Raw genomic sequence first — 20,332 nt, forward strand, 5'->3', positions numbered from 1 at the left:
TATATAAACTTTTCATGGTCCCTGTAGCACATCTCTACAACTCAAGAATAGTTGCCCCTATCCTGACAGAGATCACTACACTAACACAGAACTTTCTAGTTTGTTTCCTTGTGAATACAGAAGCATTTCTCATTTGAAATAGAGGATTTTGAAGTACTTGGTACATCAACCTGCCTCGTCTGAGGAAGGCTGAATGATTCCATCCTTGGCACTGGACAGTGAGATCCAGAAAGTGGAACAGTGCTTCTACATCTTATTGGTCTAAACTGTGCTGAGTGTGGTGAAAGAAGCTTTTAAACAAATTAAATATCTCTCTGAAACAAAATTCTGAAGCCAATGCCGTGGATACCAAATTAAAGGCTTAGGGGATATGTCAGGGGTCTTCCCATTTTACAGTTGTCACACAGGAATTTGTTTCCCTTTCATTTTGGTTTACATACTCCTTTACTTATCACAAACAATTCTCGTTTTAAGGCTTAGTTCAGTATCAGTTTTTCTGAAAATTTGCTTAATGTGGTCTGGCATATTGAAAAACTGAATTGGAATAAAAGCTAGCGTCTTGGGCATCTCTTCTCTCTGGGCCTTTGTTTTCCTGATTGTAAAGGGAGAGAGCTGGGCTACAGAGTCTCTAAGACTCCTACCATCTCTAGCATCCTATGACTCTATAAGCACGCACCCCCACCCCCACCCACGCGCACGCGCACACGCACGCGCACGCCCTGAGATATTAGAATATAAAGGGGTGAGTGGGAGGGTAGGGAGAGATAGTTTGGAGAAGTAAAGGGGAAAAATATTGCAGGCAGGCAATTCATTTGAGCTTAGCACATCCAGTAGACTGTGCAAGATGTGGGAAGAGAGGGTGGGAAAACTTGCTAATAGAATAAAAGGTATACTTTGCTAAGGATAGGGTCCAAGCAAGCCTGCATCACTAAAGCCTTTGAAGCCAACCTCTGTGCCCTATTGTTGAAAACCTACCAAGAACTGGGAATGAACAAGACCTCAGATGGTTATATTAACCACATTTCTTTTTTCTTAAGTTTGGTTTTGTTTTCATTGAAATGTATTCAGCAGGCTAGACACAGGCTTCTACTTGCTTTGCTACTAGCATGTGGAGACAAGCAGCTACAGAAAAAAAAATGATTACTATTTCACTCTTCTATTACTGTTTGTCACAAAATTTGACTCTATATCTCAAAAAGTATGCCATGTGTTGTTACATAAGAATCAGTATAAACAAATATTGCCTCCTACACACTATAAACTTCATCCAGACCAGGCAATTTAAATATTGGCCTAATCTGGGCTGTACAGTTATGAACAATAGAATGGGAAGTTACCAATTATTTGCTTAAAAGCCAACTTTACAAAAGCTGATTTATATTTACCTTGACGTTTTGTCACGTATATATACCAATCAGACAACCAAAATATAAGAATCAGGTCCTTAAACATGTTTTTTCATTTTCTGCAGAGTTCCAGAGGCAGTAAGAAACACAGCTCTGGGAGTGCCTCTGGGCAAAAGATAAAGGAGGTTACAGCTTGTGGAAGTGGTAATTAGAGCCAATTACAACTTGACTTATCTGCTTTGTCATTAAAATACCTGTCAGACCTCTCATTTTTCTAAAGAGGAAGAGAAAAGGTAGAGCTTAAAGGGGGACAGGGTTAGCCAAAGGGGATTTCTAATTCTGTTCACAAACTTACCCTGTAACCTTAGACAAACACATTGCCTTTTGGCTTCAAACTGTGCTTTGCTCACAGTTAAACCCTAACTCTTGGAGCTGAAAGGGACCTCAGGAAATCACCTGGTCCAGTCTCCTGCCTTCAAGAAAGCAAAGTATTATTATAGTCCCATTTTCCAAATAAGACATGAAAGACCTAGATAATTTAAGTAACTAGAATGTTTTCTACCTCCTCAGTGCAACGGATTTGATTTTGGTCTCACTTTTAGCTTAAGTGTCATGAGGAAAATGTAATTATTCTCCTCACTTTTCTCATAGATATATATGCTGTATGCAGGTTAACACATAATAACCACAAGACACTTTGAAAATACCAAGGGAAGCTTATAAATATAACATTACCAACAGAGATACTAGCACTTGGAATGGATGGGTCTCAAGGAAAAGTAACAGCAATGGATTTAGCCCTTTGAAGAATTAGCTTGAGGAAACAAACAGAATTACACCCAACTTAATTAAATGGACCAAACTCACTTTCCGTAAATGTTTAAGGGTATAATTAGGAGTAACGAAAAATTGAGGAAAAAACAGGAACGTCACTAATCGATTACTAAGTTTGAGAGTAATCAAAAAGAGTTAAGTGAAATTTGGTGTCTAAAATCAGAAATCCTGAACAAAGTGGGCTCCTTGAGGAAGGGTAAAAGGAAATAGAAAGGTTTTTCTTACAACTTAAAAAGTTCACTATCCTATACAACATCTAATTTTTTTCCTTTTGTCCTTAAAATTGTAGTCTGGTCACCAAATGCCTGAACTCATTATCTATCTTCCTGTCTCCAATCTTTCTTCACATTGCATTCTAAACCATTCAAATCACCCCTGCCCAAATCACCATCTTTACCTGCTACCTTGAACACATCAGCTGCCTCACAAACCCTTGTTATCCCCCGTATTGAATTACTCATTCAGGATTTCAAGGCCCTCCATCAATCCACTCCAATCTAGTCTCTTTCCCGACCCTTCTCTACCTTTGTTCCTTTTCTTTCAATACTATGCTTTCTCCTCATATACCTACAACAAACCCCATCCTTGCATCTGATAAGTCCTCTCTCTTCACCTTTCTTGAAAATCAACACGTTATTTGATATGACTACAGAGAGGGTACCGAGTCTATTTAACAGGTAGAAGTCTCTCAGTAGTCATCTGATACAATTAGCTAAAGGGGATTGGAGTTAAGCTCCCCCTCCATGTTTCTATCAGGGAGGAGAAGTGAGGGCAGAGTGGTCACGAGCAGAATGTGGAGAAGCGCTGCGGGGTAGAGACTGCTTGGAATATGTGGTAGTTCTGAGTATTAAAGAGGGCCTGCAGTATTTTAGAATTTGTCTCACCCTTTCATTCCTTCAATTAAAGCTTTATTTTTATTATCTTTAATAAAGGCCTCAATTTATATGCTGTCTTCCTTGGTGAAGATGTGTAGTGGTTATTATCAGAGAGACAAATCCCTCTAGTGAGGGGAGAGTGATTTCCTTAGTTATCCAAGTAGGCACAATGGTATCAGGAAGGTTATCCCAAAGAGAGGATGGCAGTATATATTGTAAAGGAATTTGATGGCAGCACATACTCTGGAGAGTAAAACTCTTAGGCAGGGATGGGAGGTGCCATTCCATTATTAGATCCAACATGAGTAATGTGGGCAGAATTTGGTTACCTGGCAGATATTGAGCTTAGAAACAGTATATATTTTGGATTTTTAATTTTTATTCACCTCCATATAACAGCATATATAAAATGTTGCACAGACAAAAAGCATTTCTGAAACTTGGTCACTCCTTTGGGATTAGCACAGATTACAGACTTTAGAAAAAAAATCAGTGGTGGACGAATTTTCATCTCTAAGGGTAGATCTGGAGATAGCCAAAAGTCACTTGAGACTAAGTCTAGTGAATTAAGGTGGGTAATAACCTGAACATAATTTTTAGTGAAATTAGCATGTAAAAGAATGACCTATTTTACTGTTATAGTAAGTATCTATAGCCTCACAACACGCCACCCTCAAAGGAAACAATGGTTATTGGGAAAGGTAAGTAATTTCTTTTAAAGTTTTGTCTGGCGCACAGAAATATACATCTGATTTTATGATACTAGAGAGAGAATGCACCTAGCTAAGAGAAGACTACAAAATATTCAGCTTCTTTGGAGGCCAGGTAATGAGGGTTCCATCAACCTGCTATGGCTTCAGGATGGTGAGCAGCTTTTGTATCATGTGTGGATTGGCAGACCTGCTTGACTTATATGAGTGATGCAGCTGTTGGGAAGCAGGAAATGGTGCTAGATTACACACAGATAACCAAAACTAACACAAACACACATAGGCTTCCTGGTACATAAATTATTTTTGAGGTTAGAGATCTCCTTTTACAGAATTTAGTATATAACAGATTCAAAAACCAAACTTCTTGACCTCCCAATATTAAATAACTAAATGTGCAAAAGAACCACCATTAAATAGGACATCAAAAGCTATACATTTTCTATGAAACAATATGTGCACAGATTTTCAAAGTTGTGAAAATGCAATAAAGAGCACAACACATTTTGGTCACTTTATTAAATGACATTAAATAGTTTAAGTTTCAACTACTAAACAGCACTTTGATGAAAACACAGATAGTATTATTGTCATACTTGAATGCTTTTCTTTAAAAACACAATTCCAGTCCTTATATATATTACAAAACAGCCTTAAAGGAAGAAGTGACATCTTTTCTACAGTACTTAAGATACTCAATACGGAACTGAAAAGCAGTCTAACAGAAACAAAGGCAAGTCTTCACAGCTGTATGATTTCAGCAGCCAAAGCTGGATGATGGACTGAAACATTACTATACAACTGGGACAAAACATATACAATATCACAATACTAAGCAAAAACGCTTTACACCCAAAGAAATAAAACAGGTTACAAAATGTGGAGAATTTAGCAGGCAAAACTGTATTACAAGCAACATTTTAAATCGTCATTTTTTAAGCCATTGCAACTATTTAAAACATCTAAAACAAATATAAAAATGAGCATTTTAGTATCTTATTGATGTGATTTTTGTCTTTAAATATTTGTTAAAGCTTGATGTTATACTCAAAGTACATATTATGTAGCTAAAATGTCAAGTGAGAAGAGTGTATGCAAAGTGGTCCAAAGTTTTATTTCAAACTCTTATTTCCAATTAATCCTTCTATGTATTATTCTTTAAGTCATATTGTCATCCATGGTGAAAAAGGTTTAGAAGGTTGCCTAAAATTTTCACATCTATGTCTTTGAGCAAGTAATTAGACCGTGTTGAAAGTTCCCAGGTCTAGTAAATCAGGTTTAAAATATTCTGGACTTGCAGAAATACCAACTGATAACAGTTGGCCAGAGTACTGCCTTCAAATATTTATTTCATAAATCTTGTCTTTTTCATTTCTTCTAAAGTAAACACACACCTTCCCCCCGCCCCCCATTAAATAAATTTGATTATATGGCTGGCATAATATCCAAATATATGGAATTTGTTAGTGATAACTCACCATGGGAAGGTGGGGGTGAATCCACCAAACCTCACAAACTCTATGTCACAAACCTAGTGCTCTGGGATGTTTTACCACTAGTTCTTTCAAGCTAAAAATGGAAATCTCTTAATCATCCAAAAAACTCAAAACAGTTTTAGCTAATGTTAAACTTATTCTAATCCAGTGATACCTAGAGTAAACCCTCCACCCAGCTTTCTTTTTTTCTGGAATTCCTTAGCTGTTTCCACTACCTGTTACATCATCATCTCAAAAATGGTTTTGCCATGTTGAGTTGACTCCCACAGTCCAACAATCTTTTTCTTTAAGAAACTCAAGCAACCAAATTGTACACAAATAAACTTGAAGGTCATTTTTACAGGCATGGATTAAGAAAAACAATACAATGATTTTCTAGTAAAACTTCATAAAAGGGTATTAGATGAATTAACTTTGATCAGAAAATTCCCTCACAGATCTAAACTAAAAAAGAAATCGAAACATAATTTATTTAAGAATATGTAGGTAAGCTAGGGGAAAAGAACATGATGATGCGGGAAAAGAACATGATGATGAGAGAAAAGCAGAATAGCATAGAAGCCAGTGATCCTTATCTTTAAGAGGAATTATTTCACAATACTGACAGTACTGGGAATTGTTAAAGCACATTCCTCATGTGAACTTAAAGTCAGCAATGGTTCTGCCATTTTGATGTTTATAAAACAGGGTATGAACCTAACAACCACAACGTCATCCTTAACCTCCTAAAATGCTAGAACTTGATTTTGTTAGTCCACATCCCACTGCCAGCAACAGGATGAAGCACTAGCACTGGCACCAAGCAGTTAAGAGATGTGCTTTATATTAGTGCCAGGAGAGAGAAAATTCATGTGTGGAAGATAATTCAGAACCCTGAAATTTTACCAGTAATTATTTCAGCACATATAACTGAAAATAAAAAATGGCAGAAAGACTAAAGAAGAAAAAGGAATTCTCTTCTTAGGCTGTATTTAAGGCTGTTTATACAATGCTAAGATAACGGCAAGACTCCTCCAAGTTTCAGAGCAGTAGTATTTAAGAATATTGCACACAATTCTGTGTCAAAGATAACCCTTAGTTTCTAACTTTCAGTCACAGAGATGATATAGCAAAAGCCCAATTTCAGACTTCAGTCAAAAGAACATTAAAACCATTTCAATTACTTTAATCAAGAAATGGATTAAGTACAAAAGTATTTCATAACTTGAGGAATCAACTCTAAGAACTCAGCTGTGTGTTTTTATATGTAAAGAACAAATATATAAATCTGTATTCTTCCCTAAATTCATTAATTTTATGACAATTTTATGGTCGCTAAAAGCAGGCATAAAAATTTAGAGAGGAAATCTGTGGAGTTGTTACTGTTATGGAAGGATTTGTTTTCACTGAAAACAATTTGAAATATCTTCTGTACTCAATGTGTGTAAGAAGATTCTAGGCAACATCACTGACAATTGTCAGGAAGAAATAGTATGCCCTATTTAAAAAAAATTTAAAACTAATATGGAAGATTGGCATTTAAGGGGACCAAACTATTTATACAGTTGAGTTCTGTTAAGTCATTGATTCCTAAAAAAATAAAAGATCTTTCTATGATTTTAACAATCCTTTAAGCTTTTAGTGCAAAATCACATTGATTTCCCTTGGGAAGGTCCTGGATTTTTGCTTCTCATTGGGGGTGGTGCACGCTGTAATGGTGGTGGCTGCATACCACCAGCCACCGACTGATACATTCCTCTCATATCAATCTGCTGGTAGTTAGAAGGATTCATGATTAAATTTGGAGGCTTTGGCATCATGAGGTGACCCAGTGTTGCTTGTTGATAAGTCATTTGCTGCTGTTGCTGCTGATTGTACTGCTGCTGGAGCCTTCGGTTCATAAGTATTCGCTGAACACAGCTGATTAACTAAAGAGAGAAAAGGGAGCTGTTACAAGTGCATGACCCGTCTCAAAGAGGCAAGTATCAAGTTTTGAGTTAAAATCAATTTGTTAAGGGGGTACCATAACAAAAGGAAAACACATTATTGTTATCACCATTACTAATTTGATGGCATTCACAGGACCATTACTGTAGAAACCAGTTAGTAACACCATTTAGGGCTAAATTCTCTTAATGACTTGACTATTGTATTGCAAGCAGCATTTAGGTTAGTTGCCATAGTAACCTGACCTGCACTGTGATTAGTTTCAAGTATTAGTTACAGCACTTTTTGTCAAGTCTCCATTCTTTGTCATTCTTTTTAATATTTCACATGATGACAGACAAACATTTTTAGTGAGAAACACCAAAGGGAAAAAGCACTTGCAGTGGGAATAATTCCTACCTGGAATGTCTCGTATTTCCTAACATAATTTAAAACCATATAATTGTACAGTGCTTTCTAAGTAAAATTCATGCCACAGAAATTGATTCCCTGGTGTCAAGAGTTGGAATTTCCCAGTGCAAGGCAGGTGGCTGGCAAACAACTGTGCTGAGAAAGATGATCAAGGATCTTGGAATATGCTAGCCTTTTAAAGAATTACATAATTTAGTAGAAACCTGTATCATATATCATCTATAGGTCCACTTCTTACTCTCAAATTAAATATACTAAAAAGTATACTTATTTTGGGAAGTTGTTTAAAAATAGTAAATGTGGTAAAAAGTCTGGCAAAAGTTCCTTCTAAGATCCAGAATATACAAAAAGTAAAATTATATGGAAGAGATCACATTTAAACTTCAAGGAGACCCATTTGGGAAGCTGTTGCTCCTTTATGATACAAGATATTACCTTTACTTAACATTAACAGGTTTTTTGACAAAATTCCTTCCGAGAATAACCAACGACCATCCATCCGTCCACATGAGGGATGGTTACTGTCATAAACATCACACAAACCCATTATTATAAATTCAAGAAAATTAAACATAACCTAGTCATGATAGTCAGAATTCTTACCATCTGTTGTTTTGTCAATACATCATTGTAGATTGCTTCTCTTCGCTTAACATCAAGCTCCTGGCTGGCTTGTCTACTTAATGCTAATGCCTGTACTTGGGCCTCTGAGAGATTCATGTTTTCCTTCCACTAAAAGAAAAAGTTTCTATTTATTTCTTATTGCAGTAAAATTGAGGAAAATTAATTAAGGTACTTAAAGATACTCAGGATTTTTAAAGTTTTTTTTTCTTTTTCCTTTATTCTTTTCTAAAGAAAACAGTGACGTAAAAGCAGAGTAGTAAGTTGTCCTCTGTTGTACAAGGGTTGGCTATCTCTGGAATGAAACTATTCGGATTTAATTTGTGCAACTGGTAATTAAAATATGTTTATGTAAACAACGCATACATTTCTATGATTGATTGATTTCTCAATTCTTAGATTTTACCCATTTCTCTTTTGTGCCAACATCTAGCTAAAATTGCTGTATTATAGCTTGGCACTATTATCCAGTTTACTGGTATTTTACTATTGTAAATCAAGTTATAAGAATTATGCTCTTTCCTCCACAGAAGTAGCGAAGCAAACAACAATTAAAAATTAAAACAAGTGGTTGGGGGAAGAACACAAATTGCAAGTTGGAATAAGATAATTGACAACTTACTACAGCTGAAATTATATCTTCAAGCGGCTGAATCCTCACTGCTGTCACACTGTTTGTTGCTTCCACAACTTTTTCTCTTCCTTGATTAATGAGGTCCTAGAAGAATGCAGGAAATAAGTTATATAGGGCATACAAAAGCACAGTTTTAAAGTATAAGGATCCTTCTTGCCAATTTATAGCACTTGTTTTTAAAACTCTTTAAATAACTGAAAAGAACAGCAAAGTTCAATATGAATCAAGTGGAGTAAAATTCATCAGTGAGGGTCTTGTTAGGAAGATAAAAGTTTGGGTTTTATTACACCAATAATAATTTAAATGACTTCATAAGAAAATCTTTAAAAGGAAACCACAGATTCAATTAAGTTATTAAATTATTGGTATAATAAAACCTAATCTTTCTTATTAATAATTGATTCTAGTTTTAAATCACTCATTTCATAATACTGGGCATTATCATATACTCAGTGCTGCATCTACATCACATTAGAATGTAACTCAATGTATTTATCCTACTTTCAAATATTGAGCAAGTAATTTGTTTATTCAAAACATTTTATAACTGAAGAAAGTGCTATTTCCCTAGCCAGTCAGCTGCCCTTTTGTTCCTTAATTAAAGTAATTCAAACTACATTAATTCAAGGCCTGATTCCTTTGTGCTCTGAACAAACCACATTTTACTATACTATGCTGGTTCAAAAAGGTCAACAAATAAAAGAAAAATTTCTTGGTCTATTCAGAGGTAATCTTTTGGAGAATGTGATATTCCTGCGTAGAGAACCCTCAACAACAGGGCACTTGAAATTGCCTTTAATTCAAGTTAAACTACTTTTGTACTTCACAACTTACCTCCAGCTGTTGATTACTCATTGCTGACAGGGCTCCCAAATTGAAAGGAATATAAGGAGTTTGCGAGTTGAAACTGACAGGGGGTAAATTGGTCCCAGTTGGTATGTTGAAACGCATGGTCAGTCCCTAAAAACAAAAATTATGCACTTTCTACATTGTGATTTAAAACTTGAAATTCTACATCACCTACTGGTTTAGAAAAGAATCCACATTCTCAGATATAGGAAATTATTAACACTCGTCCACACACAAACAAAACATCCTTTTCACCCGAAACCAAGATCTTATTACATGGAAAGCTTTAACCCCTAAAGGTGTACTCTTTTTCTGATAATTCCCACAGAATAGGGCAACTCAGAGAATTCTGATGAGACTCCTAACATCACATTAACTTTAAAGAAGTTTGGTACAATGAGTTAGGAGTTTAAAAAGGATTCAGGTATTAGGATAAGGTTTCCCATGCTCAGGCACATTTTTGCTCAAGTGGGTAGGTGTTTAAAACAGATATGGAACTATTTTAAATAAAGTTGCTGCTGGAGATTGACATTAATTCCAATAATGGAATATTTTTGTGTTCTGATATTCAGTCAAAATTTAGATTTCATGGTACACATGCTAAAGCAACATTTACTCCCACCTCCAAACTCTGAGCTCCTGTATGTCTGTTACTACAGTGAGGGTGTTGATGGGAGTTAAGTGATGCTAAATATATAGCTTCCCACTAATCTCCCAATTCAGCAAGTGCTAAGCAGAAATGGGATTACTACTCTTTAAGTGGAAAATATTTTCTTCTCTCCTCCCACTCTACCACCAAAGGTAGCCAAAGCCCATAAACAGACTCTCATATCTGGGGACTGTTCCTGAAGACTCACTATATTATTACCTGTTCCAAATGTGACCCTTTTCTTCCTCACTGCTCTTTCAAACGACTAACATAAAAACAAAAACCAACAAGTATTTCAAATGAACTACCTTCTTCTCTGCTTCATATTCAGCCCAAGCTGCTTTTCTTTCTTCTTCAGTCAACTCTTCTTCTTCTTTGTGGTCCAAAAGAGAATCATGTTCATGATATCCTACAATGTGTTCTTTATGTATTTGAAGAAGTTCTGCAAGTATGGTATCCTGTTTAGAGAGGGTTAAAATAATAGAGAATTATTTTCTCCCTCTGGATCATATCTCCATAATTCTTTGGTCTACTATTAGACTAGAAACTAGAAACTAGCTGCAATACATATTTCTAATATATATGATAAATTACCTAGAAAACAGTTGCAATACATGCAACACCAGTCTTTTATGTAAGAATAAGAATTTCACGTTTTATAGCATGTTTTAGGGGTTCAATTTTTTTAATGACTACTTTTCAGCTTTCAAGGTTTTTTAATCCACATTTTGTTTTGTGCTTTGTTCTGAGTTGATAATAAATGCTAACATCTGCTTAAATCAGAGATTACACTGGATGCTTGTGCTAAAAATCATGGCTACTCCTGTTTATACATATTTAACAACTTTAACAATTACTTAAGCTACCAACCACCATACTAACAAAACCCAAATCTAAATTAATCTAAACAGCTACAGGACAGTTTAAGTAGAACATACAGTCCTTATATTTCAACTGTAGGAAGGTCAAATATAAACTATACTGGAAGGACCCATGGGTCAAATTTAAACTGATATACATTGTTTATCAATTTATCATCATAGTGTCTTTTTTATCAAGTCGTAGTGTCTTAAGTCAGTCTTTTAAGGTTAAAAAAATTAAAGGGTTAAAATTTATATACTCAGTAAGAACACCAAACTCCTGCTCTGTGTAATTATGATTATGAGAGAGAGACACAAAGAGAGATTGGGGGGAGGGGATTAAAGTGAACCACAGATATGTTACTTGCTAATAAAAAATTAAAACATTCACAAGTTGTTTATTAAGAAATTACAGATGAAAGCATGGACATATAAAAGGCAAATTAATTCACTTGACAAAAAGATTTTCCATAGATTCGAATAGCAAGTTCCCTTAGAACACACTTTTTAAATTGAGTGTGAATTTAGTGAAGGAACGTAAATAATTACTGGTCAAAGGAAGGTACAGGGAAGTATATAGCACCTTAAATTTAAATTTAATCTGCATCTAGTAATGCTTAAGGCCTCCATTAGTTTTAGCATAAACAAAGCTGACTTGAAAAGAATTTTGTCTTTATATCTTCAACTATACCTCGAGTATAGGGTCTAACACATGGTAGGAACTCAAATGCCTGTTAAATAACTCACCATGAAAAATTCAAATCATGAGGCAATAGCAAATGCTGAGACTAATTCCAAATATTCTGATATTTGGTATCATGTAAACAACTTTTTATCTTGCTACCCAATAAACACTTGACATAATTACTTCATGATTTCATGAAAGGAACTGATTTTCTTAATAGATACAGCTGTAATTGAGATTTTGACATGCATGTGCTATTTCTTTTGTTGAAAACAGAAAACATTAAAAGACCATACAAATGAGAGGGCTCAAGAAAGTCTAATGGTGGAATACATAGATGCTAACAGGTTTAGTTCTTTTGAAATGTTAACTAAACATCTCTCTCCTACACCAGTGTAGAAATCTGCCATCAAAGCTGACTTCTCCTATGCCATATAGAACAGGTTTATCGTCACCAGATGTATCTCCAAAGTTCAGAGTTACTGACCAGGCAGGCAGGGAGACAGGCCAGTCTGAATTAAATTCTATTAAAAGATAATGCTTCCTTAGATGTGTGTCTCCCATGCTCACCCTTGAAGCATGACTGAAGAGAGGTACATAATAAAAGCAGATACTACTGACTAATATTTTTAGTAAGTGACCATACCAAATACAATTAGAAAAGTCAGCTGTTCTACAAAATACCAAATAAATTACAAGGTAGAAATGGTCTATGGATAATCCCTAATTTGACTTCTGTCTGGCAATAAGTGATGTTCTTAACCATAGTCAAAAATCACTTCATTTCTGTAAGAAAGCAACCGAAGGGAAAGACCAAGAGAACTGTGTGCTAGGAACTGAATTATTTTCAGCTGTGCCACTAACTCTCTGTAACACTGGATAATAACTTAGTCTAGCTATGACTGTAAGTTAAACATGGATGAAATACTCTCTGTTCACATGCATAACAGGGTGATATGAGAATAGCAGGAATAAATGAAACATCAAATTCTTTGGAAATAAACACTATGTCAGTTAAGTGTAGTGTTTATTTCTCAATTATAAACACCATGGTTTATACATTAATTACTTTCTTATGGTTAGAGAGAAAGCCTTTCCAGAAACGTATGTATGCAATGTGCATATGTGTGCGCATGCAGACACGCACACAAACACACTCACATATTCCCTTTAAAAAATGTCTGACATATCAGGGAGCTTTATCAAGTCAGTCCTTAGCATCCTATAATTTCAAAGTCCAAACTTATCATTTCGGAATTGGTAGAAACTGATGTCCAGAGAGGTAAAGTAACTTTTTTCCAATCACACAGCAAAGGACTAGCTGGGACTAGAAGCTAAATTTCCTGATTCCTATCCAGTGATCATTCTATCACACTATAAAGAATGACTGTTTTCTTGAGGCATGGTTCCTCCATTTCCCAGATCTATTCTCTTATATGAGAAAGATAATCCCCTGAAGGATTCCAGAGGAGGGAGAAACCTAAGTAGTTCTTTTTTTTCACTTTTAGCACTTGTGTACTTTTTATAAGTTTTATTAAACAAGCATATGTAAATTTTTTTTTTTTTTTTGGTGAGGAAGATTGTCCCTGAGCTAACATTCATGCCAGTCTTCCTCTATTCTATATGTGGGATGCCACCACAACACGGCTTGACGAGCAGTGCGTAGGTCCACGCCCAGGATCTGAACCTGTGAACCCAGGGTCGCCGAAGCGGAGCACGCGGAACTCAACCACTATGCCACCGGGCAGGCCCCAATATGTTAATTTTTTAATAAAAGAAAATATAAAACTGAAACAAACACGATTCTCAGACACAAACTTGTAAAAGGCCAGTTCATGCTTAGCCAAAACCTGACATGAACTATTTTACCATTTTCATCTTCAGGAGATAACTCATTTTACAAAACTCCATTTCTAAAACCTTTTAATGTCTTCTCCCCACCAATTCCAGATTTAAGATCTATCCTATCAAGTCAAACATGATTGCCTAATTAGGGTCAGATTACGGTAGAGGTTCAGCTTCTGCCCAGGCAATAACTTTCCTTTTGACCTACAGCCAACTAAAATACCAACAAGTCAGAGGAAAAGTGCATGTGACTTTGTTTTTTTTTCTCAATAAAAAAAATTGAACCCTTTTCCTAAAACATTACCTCTCTCCTAACATCAAACTAACAAATCATTCATATTGCTTCTACTGCCTATGACACTTCCTTCTTTTCAAAGAGTTAAAAAAAAATTTTAATGGGAACAATGCTAATATTCTATTATAAAACCCAGAAATAACTACAGGTAACATTTGCTGTCTATTCCTCCATAAATTTACACTTACACACATACACTTTTACATACAAATGGGATTGTAATATACATAGTTTTGAAACCTACTTTTCTGCCTTATGTCTTTCCATGGACATCATTTTACATCAAATACATACCTTCGTCATTTTTAATGGCTGCAAGGTGCTTACATTATATAGATACACTTTATCATCTATTTAATTATCCTCTTAAGAGTTTATTAAGACATTTAGGCCACTTCCAGTTTTTAATTATTACCAAATCTGTAATGAAATAGGTTAATGGATAAATTTTAATGTATTTCAACGACTTGTTCATACAATAATTATGCCGATAATACTCAAGGACTTAGACAAGTATGTTTACCACAATCTTCATTTGAACAAAGAAAAGACACTACATGTAAGTTAACTGACTTGTATAGAAACAAGATTCATTTATACAGTTCAGAAGCAGGAAAGCAGAAATCTTCCTTTCCCCCAGAGTGCTGTGTAAGACACAAATAAGAGAAAGAAGATACAGGATTTCTGATACAAACTGTTTCTATATCTTTCCCTTTCAAATTAATTGCAGCATACTGTCAATACAAGAAACAGATGATAAGATTAAGAGGGCAAAAAAAAGTATTTGTAACAGGATCCTCAATATTTCTTTGGGAAAAACAGCTTTGCAAAGTCTAGAGCAAGTCATCAAGTTAATAAAAAAAAATTTCATCCCAATATACAACACAATCAGTGGAGAGGTTTTTGTTTTTTCCCCTTGAAACATGCATTTATATTAGTTGCTATAGTTACACTATTATTGAAAACAATACTGGAACAGAATCTATAATCACTAGGCCAACAGTCATCAAAATGAGGTTTAAATTATATCCAAACGTGTACCTTTACTTTCCTTTGTCTAAACTTTATTTTTCCTTAAATAAGTAAAAAAGCTTATAAGCTGGGAAAAGCATGGTCTATATTCTAGCTAACGACCTAAATTAGTTTAAGCTTTAAAAATGACTAGTTCAATTAATAAAACAAAATTAATGATAAATTAAAAGTTTAAGTTAATTTACTTAGAAGTTTAAACTATTTGGCAAGCTGACAAAAATTCCCATCTAATTAATTCTGAAATTCAACCTTGAAAATAAAATTTTTAAAAAACAATCAAGGCTTTGCCTGAGGGCAGGCAGCGGTTTGCCATGTTTCAAAATATTTTGTTTGCCATCACTTTGAATTTGAGTTCTATAATATCTGAAGATAAATTGTCACTAGAATACTTAAGTGCCACAGGACCCACTCAAAATAAAAAAATTCCTTTTATTCCTTAAGTAAGTCTAGATTCTTGGTAAAGAAACTTAATATTCCTGGTCAAAAAAGTTTCTACTTTCAAATTTGAAGCCTGTTTCTTCCTAAACTACACTGGAAAAAAATGCAATGTATTTGATAAGTAGCTAGAGAGCTACTGAATAAAGTTCACATACCACTTCATATCAGATTTTTAGGTCAAGAACACAACCTTTGCCAAAGAGCATTTATAAATATATCCAGATTCCCAAATTGTAGGTATGAATAAGATAGTGACAATTATAGAACTTGTCACTTTCAAGGAAAGAAAAGGCAGGCCTGCCAAACTGACTTTGGAAGAGGGTGAAAGTCAGTCTCCTTTGATAAGAATGTTTTCTACTCAATTTAAAATGTAAAGAACTAGATACTATATTTAGTATTTAAGCTTTAAAAATTGGTTATCTATTACAATTATTACACATGCCACTCACTGTGATGTAAAGAGTGTCATTCTAGATTTTATATGACTGTAGTGACTTTCTAGAGGTTGCAGCTTTCCAAGAAGAGCCTGAATTGGAACTCAATTCTCATGCTATACAACCTGGAATTCACATTATCTCTTTATTTCATAAATACTATTACATCCTCTAAATCAACTACAAGGTTTGCTATAAAAAGGAAATAAAAAACATACAAAATAGGAACGTAAGCTGTCATTTAACAGTTCAAATTACATCTTAAAGAAAGAAAACACTAAAAAGTAAAAGATAAAATGGTAAAAAAAATGCTATAAATAAGGTCATCTAGTGATTCTTATATTGACCAAATCTCTCCCACAATTTATATTCCTTTAAGGGTCCAAAGTAATAAATTCGATGTAAAAAGGTTGGTCATAAAAACATGAGTAATTGAAGAGACAGAAGTGAGGCATTCACCTACTTAATTCCCCTACAAGTATCACAGCTTCAATTTTCCACTGCTCCTACTCCTGAAAGTGTTACAAGACATTTGAATCAGCCAACCTAACCGAGTAACATGCTTTAGGATATTAATACACAGATACTGTGGCACTCAAGTACCTATGTTAATTCAGGATCGCTGATCACATGTTAGTTATGTCCTTCTGAATTCCCCTAAATGAAAATGTAAAAAAATGAAAGGACATATAGCCTTGCTTCCCAGGTTCTTTCTACAACAGACAATTTCATGACCAGACTGCTTGAGATATAAACACCAATATAATTTTGCTGGAATCAAATGATGTGACAAAAGGAAGACCTGTGTCAGCCTTTTGAATTTCAGAGGAAGTTAAATGGCAGGATTTAGTTTAAATGAAAAAAACATATATACATATACGTAACTTTGTAAATTGGGAGGCTTTATGTGTAGTGGTTAAGATCACAGGCTCTAGAGTACTGCTATCCAACAGAACTTTGGGCAATGATGGAAATGTTCTGTGTCTGCACTGTACAATACAGTAGCTACTAGCAATGTGTAGCTACTGAGCAACTGAAATGTGACTAGTGTGACCCAGGAACTAAAATTTTAGTTAATTTAAATGTAAATAGCCACATGTAGCTAGTGGCTCTTGTATTGAAGAGTATAGATCCAGAGTCTTACTGGGTTTAAATCCTAGTTCTAACACTTACTAGCCCTATGTCCTTGACGAAGTTCTCTCTCTGAATCTCAGTCTCCTGGTCTGTAAAATGGGCCTAATAAGTATCTACCTTACAGGATTACTGTGGAGATTAAATACAGTCATGTGTCACTTAACAACAGGGGCACCTTCAGAGAAATGTGTCGTTAGGCGATTTCATTGTTGTGTGAACATCATAGAGTGTAGTTGCACAAAACTAGACGGTATGGCCTACTACACACCTAGGCTATGTGGTACTAATCTTATGGGACCACCATCGTATATGCAGTCTGCCGCTGACTGAGACACTGTTACCTGGCACATGACTGCATTACACGTGAAGTCCTTAGCACACTGCCTGGTTTACCAATTACCTCTGCATTGCTAATTCTAATGGTCAATTCTCGGACCTGATCCTATCCATTCACCAGTAAGATCTCAGAGAATTTAATCACTCCACCAAAATACTTTCTTCTTTTGGTCAGCTAACGGGGAGAACTCTACTGGTATTATTTACCACTTTCTCTTACTTCCAACACCTTTTCTAAATGTATAAAGCAGACCTTCACTTTAAAACAATCAGTGTATTCCTATACAGAGAGAGGGTTTTACACCTTAAACAAATTTTTCTAATGAAAAATTCAGGAGATGTTTGATCAGACAAGTTATCTAATATCAGAAGTGTCCTAAAAAATCCTAGGTATATGACCATCATAGTTAAAGAAGGACCAATAAGTTATTACCTGTCCTGAGAATGTATATATGTTAAAAAAAAATTAGTTAATGCTTAAAGGATACCTCTCATTACCTAAAATGAAAGCATGATAAGCCTGAGCAATTTATTTATGTGAGGGTTAAGTCAATTTCCTGCTCTTATTTTACCAGAGACAGGCACAGAGAGCAAGTGATTTGTGAGTAAAATTTTTTATGTTCATGTAAAGATAAAGGGCCTTGTTTGACTTTTTTTCCTTCTTTTTTTGAATTCTAACTTTGCTGCTTAATAGATGGGTGATCTCTCAGAACCAATTTCCTTACTACAAAGGGATAATACCATCTGTAACTCATAGGGTTATTGTAAGGATTAAATGATAATATATTTAAAGGAACACAGCACAAGCACTCACTTTGTATTACTCCTTTTTCCACATACATTGCCTTTTAAAAAAAAAATATTAACCTCTTTTTACACATCATCTATAAAACAATCTTGCCAGAAATATCTGCCATGAATCCAATAAAGCCTTTGGATATAATTTCCAGTTTACACAATATATAAGAGATAGAAGTTCAAACACACCATCAGGAAATAAACAAATCCAGAATGAAGGGAGGAGAGGTGACTGCACTAAATTAAAAGAAACGTAATGAAGAGACACAACAACTAAATGCAGTGTGTGTACCTTAAGTGGATCCTGATTTGAACAAAACAGCTATAAAAAACATTTTTGAGACAACTGGGGTAATATGAATATGGATGTGGTATTAAATGATGTTAGGGAATTAAGAAGTTATTAATTTTATGGTATTGTGGTTATATAAGAAACATCTTTATATTTTAGAGATTTATACTGAAATATTTACAAGTGAAATATCATAATCATAATTTAAAGTATTTCAGAAAAACAGAGGAGGCAAATGTGGCAAAATATTAAAATTACTAAATCTAGGTGATGGGTATATGAGTATCATACTTTTCTGGTTTGAAAATTTTCACAATAGGAAAAAATTTAAATTAAACTTAAAAAAATATTTTCTTTGCGATAAGGAAAATGACAGACAACACTAGACTATGTGGCAGAATTCTGGGACAGCTCAACGTCTAAAAGATGAGTCAGTACCCTTTTTACCCCTAGTTAGCTCTATATTTTAGCCTATCAAAACAGTTTTCTAAACCTGGGATCTGAATCCAAGTCACCTTTCTATAGATTTCTTTTTTTAATTATTTATTTATTTATTTTCTTCCCCCAAAGCCCCAGTAGATAGTTGTATGTCATAGCTGCACAAGCGGCACGTCGGTGTGCGCCCGGGATCTGAACCCGGGCCGCCAGCAGCGGAGTGCGCGCACTTAACCGCCAAGCCACGGGGCTGGCCCAACTACCGATTTTTTTAAAAGCTAAATTGATTACATAACTGCATGTTAACACTGTTCTACAAACTTCACATGGAATATCTAATTTAATTTTCATAATAACTCTATGAAGTACATACTATTATTATCCCCATATTACTGATGAGATTTCTAAGATGGTGAATCAGCATGGGCTGCTGGCTCCCTCCCCCACAATCAACTTGCAGAAAGTACAGAAGGGAAAAGGAAACAGGAATTCCAGGAACTTATAGACACATACACATACACACACAAACACACGACAACCCTGGGGTGACAACAAACAACTGGCATCATATGCCATCTGAAGCAGAGTTATTGAAAAAGATGTACCAGTAATTCAAAATAAGCATGATAAGTATACTTAAGGAAACAAGGAAAGATATTACCAATATGAAATTTGAACAAAAATTATCTAAGTGTCAAAATGAAATATCAGGGATAAAAAATAATCATTGAAATAAATACCTCAATGGATAGTACAGACAGGAGAGGTACAGCTGAAGAATAACTTAGTGAGTTACGAGATCAGACTGAGGCACTCTTCCAGAAGACAGCAGGAAAGGATAAAGAAATAAGAAATGCAAAAGAAAAGCTAAAAGATATGGAAGCTAAAAGCGGAATGGCAGCCATTTAGTAACAACAGTTTCAGAAGGAGATGGAAATAAAAATGGAGAAGATGAGATTTTTGAAGAACAATGGACATAAATTTCTCAGAATTACATCTCAAGAAACTGAGGCACAGAGAAGTCAAATTATCTTGACTAAAGTCAAAATTCAAAAGCAAGTGGTCTTGCCCACAGGCTCCTGCTCTTAACCACTATGCTATACTGACTCAGGGCTGAAGATCAATAGGATCAGCATCAAAGATAATTAAGAAGGACAGGGATCAGCTTTGCCACTCTAGGATTTGCAGCAACTAAAAGATGAAATCTATACTCTCCAATATTACGCACCTTGATAACATTGAAAATGCCTTTCCATAAACCACAGCATTGATTAAGAAGAAAGTGTAAAGATGTAGAGAAAAGAGAAGCCTTGTGCACCACTGGTGGGAAAGTAAACTGATGCAGCCACTATGGAAAACAGTATGGAGGTTCCTTAAAAAATTAAAAATAGAAGTAT

General features: G+C 35.0%; 1 protein-coding gene across 1 annotated transcript in view; it reads right to left on the minus strand.

Moving 5' to 3' along the window:
• Window positions 1-4,260: 4,260 nt before the first annotated feature.
• LOC131401163 (transcriptional regulator ATRX-like) overlaps window positions 4,261-20,332 on the minus strand; it is an 81,040-nt gene continuing 64,968 nt past the window's right edge. Inside the window, exons 6-10 of the mRNA XM_058536226.1 lie at window positions 10,660-10,809; window positions 9,688-9,813; window positions 8,842-8,937; window positions 8,202-8,330; window positions 4,261-7,168 (exon numbers count right to left, since the gene is read on the minus strand). Coding sequence (XP_058392209.1) covers window positions 6,890-7,168; window positions 8,202-8,330; window positions 8,842-8,937; window positions 9,688-9,813; window positions 10,660-10,809 — 780 coding nt within the window. The 3' untranslated portion in view covers window positions 4,261-6,889. The remainder of the gene's footprint in view (window positions 7,169-8,201; window positions 8,331-8,841; window positions 8,938-9,687; window positions 9,814-10,659; window positions 10,810-20,332) is intronic.

Source organism: Diceros bicornis, chromosome X, assembly GCF_020826845.1.
Source record: "Diceros bicornis minor isolate mBicDic1 chromosome X, mDicBic1.mat.cur, whole genome shotgun sequence".
In the NCBI taxonomy this organism is placed as follows: Eukaryota; Metazoa; Chordata; class Mammalia; order Perissodactyla; family Rhinocerotidae; genus Diceros; species Diceros bicornis.